This window comes from Brachyistius frenatus, unplaced genomic scaffold, assembly GCF_029030835.1.
Source record: "Brachyistius frenatus isolate BFR_SWC_R1_liver_20210118 unplaced genomic scaffold, ASM2903083v1 Contig_16, whole genome shotgun sequence".
In the NCBI taxonomy this organism is placed as follows: domain Eukaryota; kingdom Metazoa; phylum Chordata; class Actinopteri; family Embiotocidae; genus Brachyistius; species Brachyistius frenatus.
In genome coordinates this window covers 78,471-96,243 of record NW_027210615.1, presented here as the reverse complement: position 1 = coordinate 96,243, position 17,773 = coordinate 78,471, and the positions used below count along the sequence as shown (strand labels likewise).

Genomic DNA, 17,773 nt, shown 5'->3' with positions numbered 1-17,773 from the left:
AGAGATGAATAGTTCTCCCAGCAGTGCTCCAAACATATGACGATCTTATAGAATATGACACATTGCTGTAGATTAAACAAAAAAACTGTAAAGTCATTAAAATGCACACAAATGCAGCAGAGATATGAATCCAAAACATCATGTACAATAATAAATCACTGGCATGGAACATTTAGACTTTTGATACTTTCAGTAAATGTTGTTGATAATATTTATGTATTTTTACATAAGTAAGGATTTGAATGCAGGACTTTTACTTTCAGTGGAGTATTTTTTTTATATAGTGTAGTAGACTATTATTACTTTTCCTACTTGAGTAGTTCTTCCATCATTGGGAGTTATGCAATAAACATAATAAAAAGGCAAACATGTAACATTGAGGTACACGAGAAATCAGTTTGCAGCAGAGGTTACTGGGTAGCGCTCTACAATGGGCTCTACATTAATAGATGATATGCTTTAAAATACATCTCAATAGATTTTCTATGTCTTACAATGGACTTTTGTAGCTAAATGTAAGTAATACGTGTTATTGGGTCCAAAATTCAGCTCAGAGGAGTGGACGTAAATCCAGTATTGTTAACTGCAGTCATGCATCCCGGGCCTATTATTATTCTGTCATTATCATGTCCTCTATCAAGGAGCTCCACACTGCACTCATGTCTGTCTGGCACACTACAAAGGTCCCGTTGCATGTCGGGTACAATATTCCCTGAGCACCAATTGCGCATGCCCGACAGAAAACTCCATTATTTTTTTTTTTGCTTGGAATTTGTACGAGAAAAAAAAAAAAAGAAAAAAAAAAAAAAAAAAAAAGAAAACAGTGAGCAACTGTGACTTGGGGATTACATGGGTCGTTATGGTTGTCGGAATACATCTGGACGCTACACGGTTTAGCCGAACACAGACCGAAGCGACGGCCGGGTAGCTGCAGACCGGGAGCGGGACATCGGGACATCGGGACATCCTCCGGTCTCGTCGGGACTCTCCACAATCAAGTACATTTCAGACACTTAGCTCTGCTCGTTAGCCTAGCTGGTAGCGTTAGCCCCGAGATCCCAGGCGCAGTAAAATGAAGCCTTATTGCTCTTTGTTTATACAAAAAAATCGGACCGGCAGACGTTGCGCAACCGCCGGGAGCTCGATCGCCCGCGCCGATACGTTATTTGGATGACGTAATTATTCGTTTCACGTCATTTATTAAACTATCCCGTCGTTTTCAAAACATTCTCCGGCTAGTCCGCTAGCCGCTAGCCAGCTAACTCTTGATTCTCCCGCGAGCCAGAAGAGCGGAGACTCTCCAGGAAACTTCTCCAGCGAGGAGCCCGACAAACACAGGTCGGCGGTCCCGCTCGGACCCACCTCGGGAAACGGGGACCGATCATTCAGTGGAACCTGGAGATTGAATCCGCAGAGTTTTTGGTTTTTTTTTTAAATTTTTTATTATGATTATTATTTCCCCCCCGGAGGAGTGTTTCGGGCACGGGGTCGTTTCTTGGTACCGCAGCTAACACGCAAGAGTTTCGCGTCGGTGTGTTTCGTGCGCCTGACAGCTGTCACGACAGCAGCACAAAGTAGGGTAGCTCGTAGCTTAGCTGCTAGCCTGGGTGCTAGCCGCCGTGCAGTTAAGGGCATAATGGTCCGCGGCTGCACGTTGCATATATGTTGAACCTGGCTCAGATACGAGCACCGTTAAAGTTTAATTTCAGTCTCCTGTCTTGTCTCCTTGTTGGAAAGCCAGCTGCTCCTATTGTAGCTAAACATCCTGTAAACCCCAGGCCTACCTAAACACACCCTCCTACTTCAAAGTAACCACAGCTTGTTCCAAACTTGCATTCATTTTAAGAGACTAAGGCATCTGTCGTGCTCACTTTTAAGTGCGCTTCTATTGCAGGAGATTGCATGACTTATTTACTGTGGTTGTGCTTGCCAGATTACATAATCCACCTCCACTTTCCTTTGCAGGCTCTCCGTCTGCATCCAAGCCCCTATTCTGATGTGAACGGAACAAATCTGTAGGAGTCATCCTGTAAGTGGAGAATCTGCCTCATAGCTGAAGAAAGTCCAGGTGTTTGGACGAGTCAGGTTTTACTGGCGGTCTGTGTGCTTCTAACCCACCAGCATGTACATTGGACAGTGGATACCGTAGCCAAAACAGATCCTGGCTTCCCAAAGATGACAAGGTAAGTGGCATGTTATTCTTCAGTTTGTCTATTTATTACATTAACTTGACAATACACCAAATTATTTTTGTTTTGCTGTGACCACACCCAGTGATCATATGTTTACATCACATTGAGAGTTTTAAATGTTATTCTGTAGGAGCTTACATTGTCAGGAGCACAGACTAAATGTGTTGCACTCTGCCAGACCTTTTTTCAGTGTGTAGAAAGCTGCTGGAAAGCAAAGTTTCAGAAACTGACCTTAAATTAGTGCAAAAAAAAAAAAATTCAAATTACAGACCTTCGTATTTGCATTCTTCACGCTTCTGTCAAACCTAGGCGGATTTCATCATGGGGCCAGGGCGACATTTTTTATATTTAATGTTTGACATTGATATTTGGTGTTGTGATATGTTTAATGCGATCCACACTTTGGTCATGCAGGTTGCATTAATAAAAACACTGATATCCCGACTACTTCACTGTAGAGACATTCGTTCATCCATTTTATGCATGCATGTGTTTACTTATTTAGTAACTCACAATGAAGCTCAACAAACTACTTTGATACATGCGACAAACTTGAGTTGCATGTGTGCATACATTTTTAAAAGAAGTTCAGCCGGGGTGGGAGCCTTTGCTGACTTTGTCTGGGCCATAATGATAAACTTGACTATTTTGAAGCTTTGTAACAAACTTGATCGTTTTAAGTAGTGGAAAAGTGTCATACAAAAATTTGTTTTAAATGCGATGCTGAGAATGAAGTAAAATTTAGTGTTAGATACTTAGAGTTAGATATCTTTTGTCCATAACTTAAAAATGAACTCAAAAAAACAGGTTAGACGATGAGATTGTAAAGTATTTTCTTCCAAAAGGAGTATGTAATATTCCACTTTTTACTGAACTGGGTTGAGAGCAAAAATGTGCAGGAGTGTATACAACATGAGCTAAAATGGCATTAGCAGCAGAGTCCTGGGTTTGAATCTCGGCCTGCCGGACATTTAGTGCATGTCATTCCTGCGCTCTCTCTCTCTCTCTCCACATTTCCTGTCTTTTTCGCAAGTGCATTGTCAAATAAAGTCATTAATGAAAAAAAAAACATCCTTAATAAGAAAGATGTGACAACACTTTGCTGCTTTTCTAAGGTGCTGGCAGGCCGCAGCTACAAAATGATGGGAGGCAGTGAGACTGTCAGTGGGGACAAGGATGGGGTCCACACTGCTGCAATACACGTCCCCATCGGCTGGCAGAGGAGAGTGGAAGGAGGGCAGGTGATCTATGTCAGGTGGGTTGGTTCAATTGAACAGAAAACATATGTAGACTTATTGCAGATGTTTATTAATATTTTGGAAGCAAATTTTGAAGCTCTGTTAATGAATGTGTCTGTATCATCGCAAACATTTATTCTGGACAAATAAGAATAAGAACGCCTGGTTTGCCAACTCATTTGAAGGAATGATACCCTGAAAGATGATTATAGCACTTTTGGATGTGTTTTTGAAATTGACATTTTTTCCCAAGAAACATCTCAAAGACAAGAAGGTGTTCTTCAGGCACTTTTATGCACGGCAAGTAGAGGAGATGTATAAAAAGTCTTTATTTAGTCAAGTATATTCATGAAAGCGCCAACCCTTTTGTCCACACCGGCTCTTTGTTAGGGTGGAAAAATAATAAAAGAAACTAATATGCTTAATTAAATTAGGCCTTTTATACATCCTGCTCTCCTTGCTCTGCTGAAGAGAAGCGTTTTCTTTTTCTTTGTTGTGTTCAGTCTTTGATCTTCACCAATCAGTACCATGATTCGCTGCATGTGTAACACAGGATTTCCCTGTGCCTTAACATGACATATTAAAGATGAAATTGCACTGTTTTTGTGAATGCGGTATGGGTTGCATCTGAAGTACTTATTTTTTAAGGAAGCTGTAGCCTGCGTATTCTATATTGCAGTCAGAGTTTGTTTTTTCAAGGTACATCATGAGAAAAGCTGCAACAAAATCAATCATTTTTAATCGCGTTAACCAAAAAAAAAACCCAAAAAAAACACCTAAAGGGAATGTAACAACAGATCATTTAGATGTTGGCCTCAACCTTGATTCGTAATAAGCCAATAAAATTGTTCATCAAACTAGGAACCGCACTATTAGTTTCTTCAAAAAGACATAAAAGCAGATGATAAGACGGATTGGACATGGAGTTGAGATCACAGTCAAATATACTAACGTGTAATATGTCATAAGGCTAGTTTGTTATGGGCATCGTGGAATTTGGTTTTGTTACATCACTTTAGTTGTTCAATTTCATATAGTTTTGCAGCTGTATTACAGCAACACAACACAACAAAACTCAACATCTTTTAGTCAGTGGACGCAATAACAACTTGTCGCTGCCTTGTTCCCATAGTCCCAGTGGTACTGCCCTATCCACTCTGGACGAGGTCAAGACCTATCTGTTGACTGATGGCACCTGTAAATGTGGTCTCGAGTGCCCACTCATCATCCATAAGGTAAAGCCTGTATAATGTGTGCGTGTGTGTGCGTGTGTGTGTGTGAGTGATTGTGAGAGAGAGTGTGTGTGTGTGTGTGTGTGTGTGTGTGTGTGTGTGTGTGTGTGTGTGTGTGTGTGTGTGTGTGTGTGTGTGTGTGTGTGTGTGTGTGTGTGTGTGAGTATATTAAAATACACAAAAATACCTAATTTTCTTGGGGCTTTTGAGTTTACAATTTGATTCACTTCTCTAATGAGTGCATGTGAAAACAGCTACTTTCAAGACAGTTGATGACAAACTTGCACTTCACATGCACACATTTAAAGAACATGGTGACGGCCTTTTATCCTCTTTAAACTCTCTTTACCTACGCAGCAGGATAGTTTTAATTACTTTTACTCAGTATGCATCCATACAGGAGTGTAAAATACCGGCACCGTTGGCCTCCTTTGTCCAAAATATGATTACAAATGTATACATTGACCTCTGTCTAAACCTCAATTATGTATTATACAGGTTTTCAACTTCACTGTGGGTGTGAAGGTGGAACAGCACAGCCAGCCTTTAGGCAAAGCAGAGCAAGACATGACCAAACTGTGTAATCACCGCAGGAAAGTGGTGGCCATGGCTGCTCTGTGTCGGAGTATGCAGGCCTCACAGCTGCCCTTTGCCAACTTTCATCATCCAGGTAAATTTTGAAGCAATGAGACACACTAGACATTAGACAAGATACTTCTGTATCTGTGTCTGTTCAGATAAACAACAGATAAAGTGCTGTGAATTGGCATCATTTTTTCCAAACTAATTTCTACACTTACTTAAAAAGGTTCATGTAGGAAAGATACATTTTATTTTGGTCTGCATGAGGTCGCTCTGTAAGGTGTAGCCAATTCACCTCTGTTGGGTTTGAACAAAGTCTGCACTTTTTTTCACAAAAGGTTGAGAGTGTTGTGTTGTCAGTAGTGACCTCATGCGAAGGGCTGCAGTGAGGCAAAGATCTCACAGGTGCTGCAGAACCCAACCCAAATGTATTCTGTGTGTGGGCGTGCACGGTCAGTATACTCATCATCATGGGATGAATTAGAGATGAAATTGAATTTATGAAAGCACGGGAATTTGTTATTATCAGCTCTAACCATGTATTTAAATACAAAGTCTGCCGGTAAACCATATGCCTCAAACTACATTTCTCTCTAACATCTTTCTGTCTGCGATCTCTTTCTTTCCTTCTTCCTTGTTTCAATCATTAACTGGCATAATTGTATATTTGTACAAACAGGAAGGAACGTCAGATAAATGCTGGCAAAATCCACAAGGTTTTGATACAGTTTTTATTTATTCAGCTTTGAGCAAAACCTTTAAAAAAGCTTCGTGTGTGTTTGTTTTCCTTGTTGGAATGACGAGACAGATTAGCAGTAGAAACATTGTCGATCAGATGTGTGATTGTGAGACGGAACTAGGAGAAGCATGAGAAGACTGGTTCTTGTAAATCCTGTGTCAGCAGGTGGGAAGGGGTTTAAAGAAACTATCTCTGTGCAGACCTTTTCCTCATATGTGTTGGTCAGTGCAGCAGCTGTCAGTCATTTAAAATGTAAAGAACTGTAGTGTACACTAAAATGTTTTGTCCCTGTTGATATTTTAATAGTAGTGACATGCCTCCATGTTAGCAGACATTCAGCAAAAATGACAAGTTGCGGTTTCCTGATGCTGTGCTTCCTCCACCGTGTTGTCCTGCTGCATTTTATATCCATCAGAATATTTAAGCTATTGTTTTTCCTCATAAGCCTGTTTATAATTTGACAAATCTATGTCAAGACACAATTACCTTTAACTTATTTGTTTGTTTTGTTTCAATATCTTCGGTTATCTTGCAGATGTGCATGTAGTTAACTCAGTTTTTCCATGCAGTATTGGAAAATAACAAGCATGTTATCACTTCTTTTCATGTGGATGTGAAAGGTGTGGTGAAACTGTTGTGTTTTAGCACAGTATCAGAATTAGAATTTCACAAACTGTTAGATATTAACTGGATGGTTTCAGTCTATTCTGCTGATGTTTGGTTATATAGGTTGGAATTATAAGACCATGCATTGCTATAAGATTACACACCGTTATGATGTCAAGCCTTAACATTCCAATATCAGGATGCTTTGCTGACCATTGAATTATAACAGATTTCCTTCCCAGTAATTAGCTGTGTATTTGTGTCCCCACACCCAGAGGTGAGCAGTCGAGTGGACGGCCGTGATCCAAAGGGAGAACCAACGGACCGCGAAGAAGAGGACCGTGGCATTTACTATCCAAAACTCCATCTGGTCCCAGCTCGACCCCACAACAACCTCCACCCGAACCCCTGTGCAAGCCCCAAATCCTCCCACCAGTTTACTTGCCCTTACAATGGTTCCTCCCCTGTCCTTCACACAAGCACGAACTCTCACCATCCCTTAGATGCTTTAAGAAGACTTCACCATCCTCCTCTCCCAGCATCCTCCACCTCTTCCTCTAGCACTTCATTCCCATCTTACAGCACTGCCCAGAGGTCACCCCGTACCCCCACAGCACAGAATATCAGTCAAGGTCAAAGAACACCCAAAACCCCGGAGACACCTGGCTCTCCTCGGTTAGGACCCCTCTCTTCACCTCCTCCCTGTTCCCCTGGAGGATTAAGAGGAGCACAGATTCACACTCATCATCCTCACGCTGTCATTGTGGGAGGCTCTCCCCTCTCGCCGTCTCCCTCCCTTTCTCCCTCTGTCCACAACATGTGTGTGTCTCCACACCAGCGGACCCGCCACCCCTCAGCCTCTCCTTCCTCTCTGTCTGAGCAGGGAGGAGGCTCGACAGCAGCTGAAGGAGGAGGGCTGATAGGAAGTAACTTGCCACAGAGGAGGAAATCCGCCTCTTCCTCACCACACTCTCCACTCCCTGGTGGTTCCCCAAACCCTAGCCCCCATTTCCCCAAGTACAAGCTGGAAGACATCTTGGAGCAGTTTAAGAACTCAGGCAACAGCAGCACTAATAACCACCACCTCTTAAACCCAACTAATCCCTCTTTACTGACCAACCAAAGCAGTAGTAATACTCATGCTTTCTCCTCGAAGCTCTCAAAGAGTACCATGACTCTGACCTCCAGCACAGGACCACCAGGTTTTGGGTTGAACTCAGCAGGGCCCTCTAGTTTACCTCTGGGGCCATTTTTGAACCACCAACATAGCCATCAGGGCAAGTTGCCACACCCAGCTTCTTTCCCTGCGAGTAGCCTGCTCTCTGCAGCTGCCAAGGCTCAGTTGGCTAACCAGATAACCCAGGGCCAGAGCGCAAATGCGGCCAGCAACCCAGGGAGCTTGCCGTGTTCTCTGGAGGTTTTGAAAGAGGCACAACAGCAACAGTCATCAAAGGTAACAAACAGCACTTTACACAACAGCCACTCTCCCTCCTCCATCGCCTCTACTAGGCTTCCCCATCCCTCCCTAGCAGCAACTTCCGCTGTTCTCTTTCCTCCATCCCACTCTCTCGTCCAGTCCCTGGCTTCCTCCTCACCCCACCTGCCTCCCACATCAGAGCGCAATGCGTCGCACAGGAAGAGGCAGCGACGATCTCCCACAGTGCTCAGCATGCTAAGAGACACCCAGCAGCTGGCTAATGGGCCACGGAAGGCTCCACCAGAAGACACAGTTTCTGCTACAGTTATCAACCTTTCCTCCTCTTCCTTCCCCTCCTCCTCGCACTCCTCCTCTACCTCAGCTGTGCAGAATGCTGTCATGTTGGATAACCATCATCAAGTCCTCCCCGGGCAGATGCCCAGGCTCCCTGCTCCTCGACCAACAGCACACCTTTCAAGGCCTTCTCGGCCAAACGAGGCGCTGGATTTCACTACAGGCCCGACAGCTACATCTCTTGGCTTGGATCCTCCAAACCAGCCTTTGTCTGCTCTGTTACACCTGCTCAGTGTGCAAAATGCACAGGCCACAGCCTCAGCATCCAACTCCGCCTTAGCTCAGTCAGGATCTGTGTCTGTTGAAGGAGGTGGGCACACTAATAAACACAGCCCCAGACTTTCACCCTCTTCTCCGGCTCTTCATCCTCATGTCAGGCACCCGCAGACTCGATCCCCGTGGCGAACAGATAACACTAATTGTCTACCCTTGGTGCCCCAGACACTTTCTCCGCCTCCCACCTCCTCTCAGTTTCAATCTCATCCTCAGTCTACTAAATCAAGTCCTGTACAAAGAGATTCCCCTTATGCAGTGCAGCCCAACTCTAATTTATCTTTCCACCACAACAGCAGCCCATCTCAGCAGACGTCACGGTCTCCCTTTGACAAGCATCAACCAACTGATAATCACATTCCTGCAACAGACTCACCACAGGGCACTGTGGGAACGGAGATTGGTAGTAACAGCGTATCAACATCTGTGGACCTGAGTCACACTCAAGCCGGTGTTTCCATAGGGATGTCCACTTCCCCGAAGCCTCTTGATCTTAGCAACCATGTCTTGGCCCTTCTCGCAGCATCCTCAACCGGGTCCCAGGGAGAGAGCAACTCCTCCAGCCGTACCACTGATGTTGAGATGTCTTCCCCAGGAAATCATACTGCAGGTCAGGATAATTTTCTCTCTTTTAAGTCTTAGAGATGTAACCTAAACTGTTGACAGTATACTGATGTAATACGGTTTCTAGAGCTTGGCGAAGCACAGAAAACGAACCCACATAGATATTGAAATTCTCATTGACTTTTGCTCATTCATGTCTGATTAACGTGTGATATATCTGTGACCATAGTTTCCCCCTTTAAATCATGGTTTACCGATTATTGTATCTTTGAGGATAGTTAAGAGCAAGAGATGCAGATTTGTTCCTCCTTAATGGATGAATCACATGTTAATTTCTGTTACTGTTAACTTGTAAATTGAATGTAGTTTTGTAATTAATTGTCAATGCTCGATGCCGTGCTTCACTCAACACTGCACTCATATACTGTAAAACGGTGCATAGTGTCTGGCCCTAGAATTAGTTTATTGATTGATAAGTCGGCCTGAATAGAGGTGATTGAGCCGTGTCTTTCCCACAGGACCAGAAGATCTGGGATATGAGGACCCAAAAGTCTCCACATTGACCAAACCTCCGGCAGCCACCAGTCCCGGGCTCACCGTGTCCTCCCGCCAAGGAGAGGATCGCAGTCCCCCAACCCCTTCAGCTGTGGGTGACTCAACCGCTTCCTTACCTCTGGCAGAGGCTTTCCCCTTCATGAACCAAGAGCAGCTGCTTCAGCTGCTGTCATCCACAGGAGGTCTACCTTCTCTCCTGGACCCCACGGTCCTCGCTTCATTGTCCCTAGGGGGGCTGTGGTTGGGTGGGCAACAAGCACAGATACCCCCTGCCAATGTTACACCACAACCACCGCAGAATCTTGCAGAGCAGCAGCAATCAGAGCAGCAGCATCAGTTACTGTTACAACAACAAGACGCACAGCAGCAAAACCAAGATCAACAACAGAAGCAACAACAGATGAACAACAATCCGCTGTTTCCCTTGTTGCCCTTGTTGAGTGGTGCCCAAGGGGAGATGCCTCTGAACCTTTTGGGCCTGCTGAACCCGCTCCCAGCACCAAGTTCAGGCCCTTCTGCAGGACAGGAAGCCGATTTAACAGAAAAACCAAGCCTTCAGGCTCTGCTCATGGCCTCCTTGTTGCTCGGGCAACAGCATGCCTCTTTGTTACCTCTGTCTGCATTGGGCCAATTGAGCCAGGTCAGCTTGGAAGTTCCTATTCAGCAGTCACAGCAGATCCCCACCACACTGGAGGGGCTCACTCTGGATAAGACCTCTGGCCTCCTGGATCCATCCACCCTAACGGGGCAGGGGCTCCTGGAAGTTGCCCAGAGTCTTCTTCCCATTCCTGCAGGAGCTGAGGGTTCGATCCAAGCCCTGCAGTCTCTGCTCCTCCCCACCACTCTTCCTCCTCCCCATGCAGCCTTCCTGCCCCTCAGCCCTGCCCTGCTTACTGCTGCCCTGAGCTCTGCTGAGCTCCACCCTCCTCCCAACTCCCAGTTAGCTCCTGCACAGCAAACCCAACATACCCAACCTCAGGTAGGGTGTCTATCTCTCACACCTCTTTCCTTGATATTATCCTTGTATCCCTAGAAAAACCTATAAGCTCGTTTCCTTAACTGCTCCATTGTTTTCCCTCCATTAGTTTCCAACTTCTTAAAAAAACTAGCATAAACAAATTTTTAAATGAAGCCCTTGTCAGAGTATTTGTGTCTGGGTTGGTTTCAGGTTTTCTATTTTAATGAACTTGAAATGTGATTGCTCAAGTTTTTGGAAACATGACATTTTTTTAATTATTATTTTTAAATTTTAAGTTATATCGTATTTTACAGTTCAAATACAAATCAGTATAGATATAATTACTGAACATACCCAACCCATCTGCCAGCGCCGCACAGCATCAACCAAAAGAAAGAAAAAAAAGAAAGACATCAGTGGCAATTTGAAAAGGAGGGCTTTGTTCATTATTCAATTTTATTTTGCATTTTAGAAGAATTGGGATGTGTCTTGTCACCCTGTATTTCTCCAACCCACCTGTTTTTTTCTTTGACTATTTTGTAATTTGTTTGCCTAAAACTCTAAAGCTCTCCTCCTCTCCTCCGCCCTGCTCGGTAGGTACCTACTGATGCTGGTGTTGACACGCTCATCCCCGTATCGCTCCAAGGCAAAGACAATTCCATCCTCCAACAGTTATTGCCCACTTTACTTAACCCTGCTATATTAGGTGAGTTATTGCCCAACGTGAATCATACAACCTTCTCAGGATTAAATTCCTAATGTCAGAAATGAAGTGAAATATCGGTTGCAGTAATAAAACTTTCAACACGTTTCCAATCTGTGGTGGAAAAACCAGGAATTTTTTTTAGCAGTTTTCCAGCTCTGAAAAATTACAGAACAATTTAGATAAGTAGTAAAATGTCCTGAAAAAGAAAGTCGTGTAGTCCTGGAAAATACCTTTTGTTGTGGTTTGTGGTTTTCAATCAAAGATTGCAGCTGACATTACAGCAATGTTCAGGGAATAAACATTGAACGGGAATGAACAATTGAAGAGTTTAGAGCTGCTCTTGGTCATGTTTTTGCTCACATCCTGAATGATGTCAGATTCACTGCCAAATCAGGTATTTTGATCACAACAGTCACAAACACTTTTTTTTTTTTTTTTTTTTTTTTTTTTTACTCTGGAGGGACTGATCAATAGGGTGGTTTTCATAGACAATGTAGCACTAATATATACCAGCATTATGTGACTGAAAATGACTCCTTGAAATGAGGGTGAAACCGGTTTAAATACTGCAGGGGTTCTGCAGCAGTAAGACAGTGTATCAGTGCATCTTTAAATTGTGTCTTTGCAGGAGATCTTGCCAGCATCACTGGCCTCCATAACATGGTGGGGATTGGAGCAGGTTCTATCCTCCTACCCCCAGTCCAGGCCTCTGCATTGGGAATGCCTCTGCTGCAGGGCCCTGATGGAGCCATTAACTTACTCAACAACATACAGGTCGGTAACTGGCACGCAGCTTTGAGGAGAATGCATGAGAAATGGTATACTTCTTTACTCTGTTTTTTTCAGCATCAGCCTGATTGTGCTGCAGCGCTGCTCTCCCCTGTGACAGCTTGGCTCTTAACTGCAAGCATTTTAATGCGTATGCCAATAGAAATTATGTGTAAATATGGCTGTTTTTGTCCTCAATGGTATGAATGAGTTATGAATTTAGACACCAGGATTGGAAAAATGATGTTCCATGGATTCACTAAACTTTGACTCTCTTTCTCATTAGTACAGAGCAGTGTACAAACCCTTCAGGTAGCAGCTTCTTTAGCTCGCACAGACCATCACACTTCCTTTAGTAACTTGAAGAAATACAATGTGTCTGGTTAGAGCAGTCTCTTCTTCCAGTGTCACTTAATGCTCAGACAAAGATTGTTTATGAAGTAGAAGAACCACCCACTGTGCAAATGTGACTGAACTCAGTGTTGTTGTTGTTTTTTTTTTTATTCCCAACAAGTTTAACAGACATCTTCTGTCTTGCTGATCATGTCACGTTAGTTCTAAGAGTTGTGTTATGTTAAGATGTCATAGCTCATAGATGTCATAGATTTAAAGCCAGACCTTCACTATTTGGATCAAGTAGGTTGTGAAAAATGGTGACCTGTTTTTTCAGTTATTATTATGTGTTAGTTATCAACATTAAGGTTAATACAAGTATTGGATCAGACGCAGTATCAGAGGATGTTGAAGGATTTAAATCTGGATCATGATATTCCTAATTTTTACTTTTTTCTGTTTTTTAAATTGTCTGTGGTTCATTATAGAATTTGAATGTACTCTATGTTTTGTATATGTATAATGTATGTATAGTATATGTTGAAATGTGGGTAACTGGCTTGAGGATACTTTTCCATCAAGGAGAAAACACATTTTTCGATCTTCTTGAACATGGCATTTTTTCCCCCCTTCCTTTTTTCCTCCAGCTAAACCTTGCACCGCCCTCAGAAGGAGAGAAGCCAGTCTCATTGCAGGAAACCCAAAGCCCTGCCCCACAGGAAGACATACCAGCCAGTCAAATCATTCCCGAAGTGGTCCCGAGTCCTGTTCCAGGTCTAGCTCCAGCTCCTGCCCAAGAATCCACCCCACCCACTCAGCGAGGACCTGAGGGCAGGTCAGTTATTGATCCTTACACCTCTTTCATGGACACGATTTATACCTCCTTCCTTCAAGTCAGTGCTAAAGAGCAGGAAGACGGGGCCCACTTGGGGCCATCTGACCCCACTTCACCCTTCTGTGCCTTACCGCCGGTTTCTTTCCCCGTGGAGCACCATACCCCGTCCACTTCTGTCCCAACTCTGCCGCAGGCAAGTGCCCCAGTCTCCCTTAGTCCACGTCGGGCTTGTTCCCTCCGCAATCCAGACTTATCCCGACTCAGCCTGGAAGCGGCAGCCCATTCCCCAGCACAGGGGACTCCCAAACCCACTGAGGACAGGTCTGCGTCACCCTTACCAAGGAAATCAGTCATGGTGGAGGGACATACCCACCCGGAGCCTCCTCTGCCACCCATATACTTGGAGGAGGCCAAGACGGACTGTACTGGGCCTGCTGCAGCTGTGTGCCCGTATGTGGAGGCAGGGGTGGATAGACAGGGGCATCTACCCCATGCAGGATACCGCAGTCCAAGGGATGGATGCAGTGGGAGGCCCAGTGAGGAGACAGCGGGGACATTGCTGCACAGCAAACAGGGAATGGTGAGTGTCTTAGTTCTCTGTTTCCTTCCATCTCAGAGTAAAGGATTTATTTAAGTGGGTCAGCTTCATCCTCCAGCTTAGACACCAAAATGTAGACTTTGGTAAAGACTTTAGTAAAGGAAAGCTTAAATGTAAGTTACTGATGTAGTTTAATTTCTGGTTCTACTTCCCAAGGCTCAAGCAGAAGCAGTGGGTGGAGCCAGAAAAGGAAGGAAAAGGAAACAAACGTAAGTTGCTCTTTTGACGTTTCATTTCTCAGACGTGCTTTAGACAGGGCATCGCCTGGAGAAATCAATTCCAGTAGCTCAGATAAGCTTTTTGTTTGGCTAATGTTTCATAACAACTGTCCTGTCAGGTTTATGCAATTCAATTAAAGGGGCTTTATTGGCATGAAAGTAAAAAAAAAGAAAATGATGCCAAATCATTAAACTACAGCTTGTCCAAATCTTTGAAAATCACATAATATCAATAATGTGAATTGTAACCACATTTGGCTGTATTTTAATTGTGTGTGTGTGTGTGTGTGTGTGTGTGTGTGTGTGTGTGTGTGTGTGTGTGTGTGTGTGTGTGTGTGTGTGTGTGTGTGTGTGTGTGTGTGTGTGTGTGTGTGTGTGTGTGTGTGTGTGTGTGTGTGGACACACATCCTTTGGCTGTACGTTATTGAATACTAATGTGCTTTTAATCTATCAGGCTACAGAATGTGTTGGAAGACTTCAGAGACATGGACGCTACAGCACTAGAGGAAACCAAGGCTACAGTAAGACCCAGCTCCCCCTCACTAACTTACAGATCTATTGTTTTAATTATCTGAAGCTGTGGTTGTGGATCATCTCTCACTGGCAGTAGTGGCTCGTTTTTCCATTAGTTGCTGGAATTTGCTGTTTTTGCTTTCCAGCAGCCTGACATGTTTTCAGCCGGGCTTGCGGTCGACCTCGTGATCGCTCGCCATGAGGTTCACATTTGTGGTTTTGAGTGAAATATCTCAACAACTACTGTATCCGCCTTTGCTTGCCTTCTTGGCAAAAGTTAGCATGCTAACACGCCAAACCAAGACACTGAATGAGTATACCTGATAACATCAACTTGTTAGCATTTAGCTCAGCACAGCCTCACAAAGCTACTAGCGAGGCTGTAGAGCACCAAGAGCATCAAACTAACGTTATCCGGTGTGACATTTTTAATATCTTCAAACAGTTTCTGTCCGACTCTCTTTAGATAATTAATAGACACAAGTTATGGTGATTGAAAGTGTTTTAAGCACGGAAAATGTAATTAAATGAAGAAGTATTTGAAATAACAATGTCACCATGAGGTCCATTTAGTTGAACATTAATTTAGGAGCTTTCAGTCATGTGACATGATCTTCATCAGCTGATTGAGCTGCCCAGCTGTAACAGTGTTGTAGACAATCATATTTCCCTTTTTTTCTGAACATTTTAAGAACTTCTGTTGGCTCAATCAGGTTCGAAGTTTATTCTTGATCTTCAAAGCAGCAGTTAAGAAAAAACGTTTTAAATGGTTTGTTCAGGTTCCTCAATAGTGAGAACTTTACACTGAATCTGTGCAACCTTGAGGGGCAGTGCTCTGCTTCTTACGCTGAACTGTTACTCTGTGAAGGATTTGCTAAAGAGAAATGTTTCTGTTCCAGTCTGGGAATCTGGGAACGATTGTGCAGTTCTGACTGCAGTGGTAAAGTCATTCTGCCACAGGCGGGACAAATGAAATGAGCCTGATGTGACTTCTAAGCTCTCTCTCTCTCTCTCTCTCTCTCTCTCTTGTTCCAGACAGCTCTGCTGAAGCCGGAGAGGTCAGTGCGGGGCAGGAGGCGACGAGGTGCCCGGTCTCAAAGACAGTGATTGGTGGAGGATGCTGTCAGTCAGAGCTGTTCACCAATGAAAGGCGGCCACACGCCTCTCTCTACCCATCCATCTCTCCACCCTCATCACTACTGTTTAGACCTTTTTTTTGTTGTTTTGAAGAAGAAGAAAAAAAATCAACTGCACTAATATGATGCTGTTGTCATGTCAACCATTGTTATGGCAACCACTATGAAAAAAATACATAGGAGAAAGATCTAGTCAGAATTTATTTTTTTTGAAAAGTGAAAAAAAAAAAAAAAACAGTTGGAGAGATTTTGTGGATCCTTTTTCACTTAGATTTACTCTTAGGTTGAGGTCACAGAATGATGGTTGCTTGACATTGTGATCAAAAATCTGTCAGTTAGGTTGGTGTTAGAGTTTTATCAGAGAAAACGTAAAAAATAACAAGCGAGTACTGTTTTCTTCTCATCAGTGTGTTACTGTGAGTCAGGATAAAGCCCATCTACTTGAACGATGCTCTCTGTTAAAAGTGCGTCTGTACACGTGCGGATAAGTGTGTCCTTTTGTGTATGTGTGAGTGTGTGTTGGACAACAGTGCTGTTGCTGAGCCCCTGCTGTCCGACCGTTTGTCAAATATATTTTTGTTTCCGTTAACGGGACCCTGTCTGTTAGTAAGATAGAGGTATCCTTGCGGTTGTAGTTTGGCGACAGCGGTGAAGCGCTCCTACGGTTTTCAGAAGGTGCTGAAAGAGAATTGAAGAAGGAAAAGACTTGATTTCCCCCCCCCCCACCCTATAAAATAACCTTTATATGGGACAAGCCAAGATCATTACATGGTTCACCCCAACAGGTTTCTTAGTCAGTTTACATCAACCACTGACCACTGAGGAAATTTGTTTTTCAGTAGATGTTTTCTTCATTGGTTTCCACACTAAAACATGAACTTGAAGTTATTTTTTCAGGTCATGGAGTCATGTTATATAACATGTCAGGGTTTCCCAACTTATCACGAACATTTTCACATATGAATCTGACCCAATGGAGGTTTTTGACATTCAAGATTCACAACAAATCTTCTCACATTTTGGCGACCCATTCACATGCTGCGTTTGTCTCCTAGAAGAATTACAAGTAGCTCTGGTGTGATGGGGACTATTTAAAATAAGACCCACTCATCATTAACACCACCCAGCCATGAGACAAAAGTCTAGCAAACATTTGCAGGAACGCGGAGTTTATAGAAAGTACTATATGTCCTTTAAATGGTTGAATGGATGACTGGAATACTTTAAACACAGAGAGCGATGATGTCTTGCATAGATCTGTCGAGTCCGTGTGTTACTGTGGATTTGGAGTGATATCCTCTCTCTGTCTGCTCATATCACTGTTTGAGCTCTCCTCCACACACTGCCCCGCCCCAAGAATACTGGCATCTCTAGCTGTATTTAAAAAAATTAAAAAAAAAAAAAAAAAGATTAAAGAAAAGTGAAAAATAAAGCAGATTATGCAATTTCTACACTTGGAGATTTGTACATATGTACAGTTAATGTGTTTTATTTTGATTTTATATTGTTAGAGAAAGACGAGAGAAAAGAATTGTGAATTTTTCTGGGAATTGTAATTAAGTATTTTTCTCATTCTACCCCTTGCTTTCAATACTTATGTTTAAAAAGACGATTAAATTGTGGACTGTAGCTTTCTTTTTTTATATGGGAGTCATTTTTTTTTATTTAATATTAAACTATTTACAGAAAATGTACCTTGTGTGGATTTCTGTTTAGAATGAGCAAATTCATGTTGCAGTTAATATAAATATTCCTTCAGCTCTCACACAAGTAAGTATTATTTTAAATTTTTTATTTAAGTGATAACTCCAGAAATAGCCTCAGATTTGCACCTCATTTACGTGATTAAAAATGACAGTTTTTAAAAAAAAAAAAAAAAAATAAGTTGAAAGGAGAGACTATAGATCCAATTAGGATTGAATATTTTTGTTTAATTGTGAACTATATAGTGTAACT

General features: G+C 43.0%; 1 protein-coding gene across 2 annotated transcripts; it reads left to right on the top strand.

The window, feature by feature from the left end:
* The first annotated feature begins 765 nt into the window (after window positions 1-765).
* Window positions 766-17,237, top strand: mbd6 (methyl-CpG binding domain protein 6). Of its 2 annotated transcripts, none has more exons than XM_069693804.1 (13): window positions 766-998; window positions 1,966-2,183; window positions 3,308-3,447; window positions 4,563-4,665; window positions 5,161-5,332; window positions 6,865-9,243; window positions 9,716-10,731; window positions 11,308-11,416; window positions 12,045-12,190; window positions 13,165-13,932; window positions 14,107-14,159; window positions 14,623-14,689; window positions 15,721-17,237. In XM_069693804.1, the coding sequence occupies exons 3-13, from the start codon at window positions 3,332-3,334 to the stop codon at window positions 15,727-15,729; spliced, it is 4,938 nt and encodes a 1,645-aa protein (XP_069549905.1). In that variant the 5' UTR covers window positions 766-998; window positions 1,966-2,183; window positions 3,308-3,331; the 3' UTR covers window positions 15,730-17,237. The 2 variants fall into 2 exon arrangements, with proteins under 2 accessions (XP_069549905.1, XP_069549904.1); XM_069693803.1 differs by having other exon boundaries at window positions 15,717-17,237.
* The last annotated feature ends 536 nt before the right edge of the window (window positions 17,238-17,773 follow it).

Excerpts from the sequence above, each read along its gene's own strand:
- mbd6 (XM_069693803.1), top strand. The coding sequence starts at position 3,332 with ATGATGGGAGGCAGTGAGACTGTCAGTGGGGACAAGGATGGGGTCCAC. Across the intron at positions 11,417-12,044 it reads ACTTAACCCTGCTATATTAG|GAGATCTTGCCAGCATCACT; the intron begins GTGAGTTATTGC and ends GTGTCTTTGCAG. Across the intron at positions 13,933-14,106 it reads TGCACAGCAAACAGGGAATG|GCTCAAGCAGAAGCAGTGGG; the intron begins GTGAGTGTCTTA and ends CTACTTCCCAAG.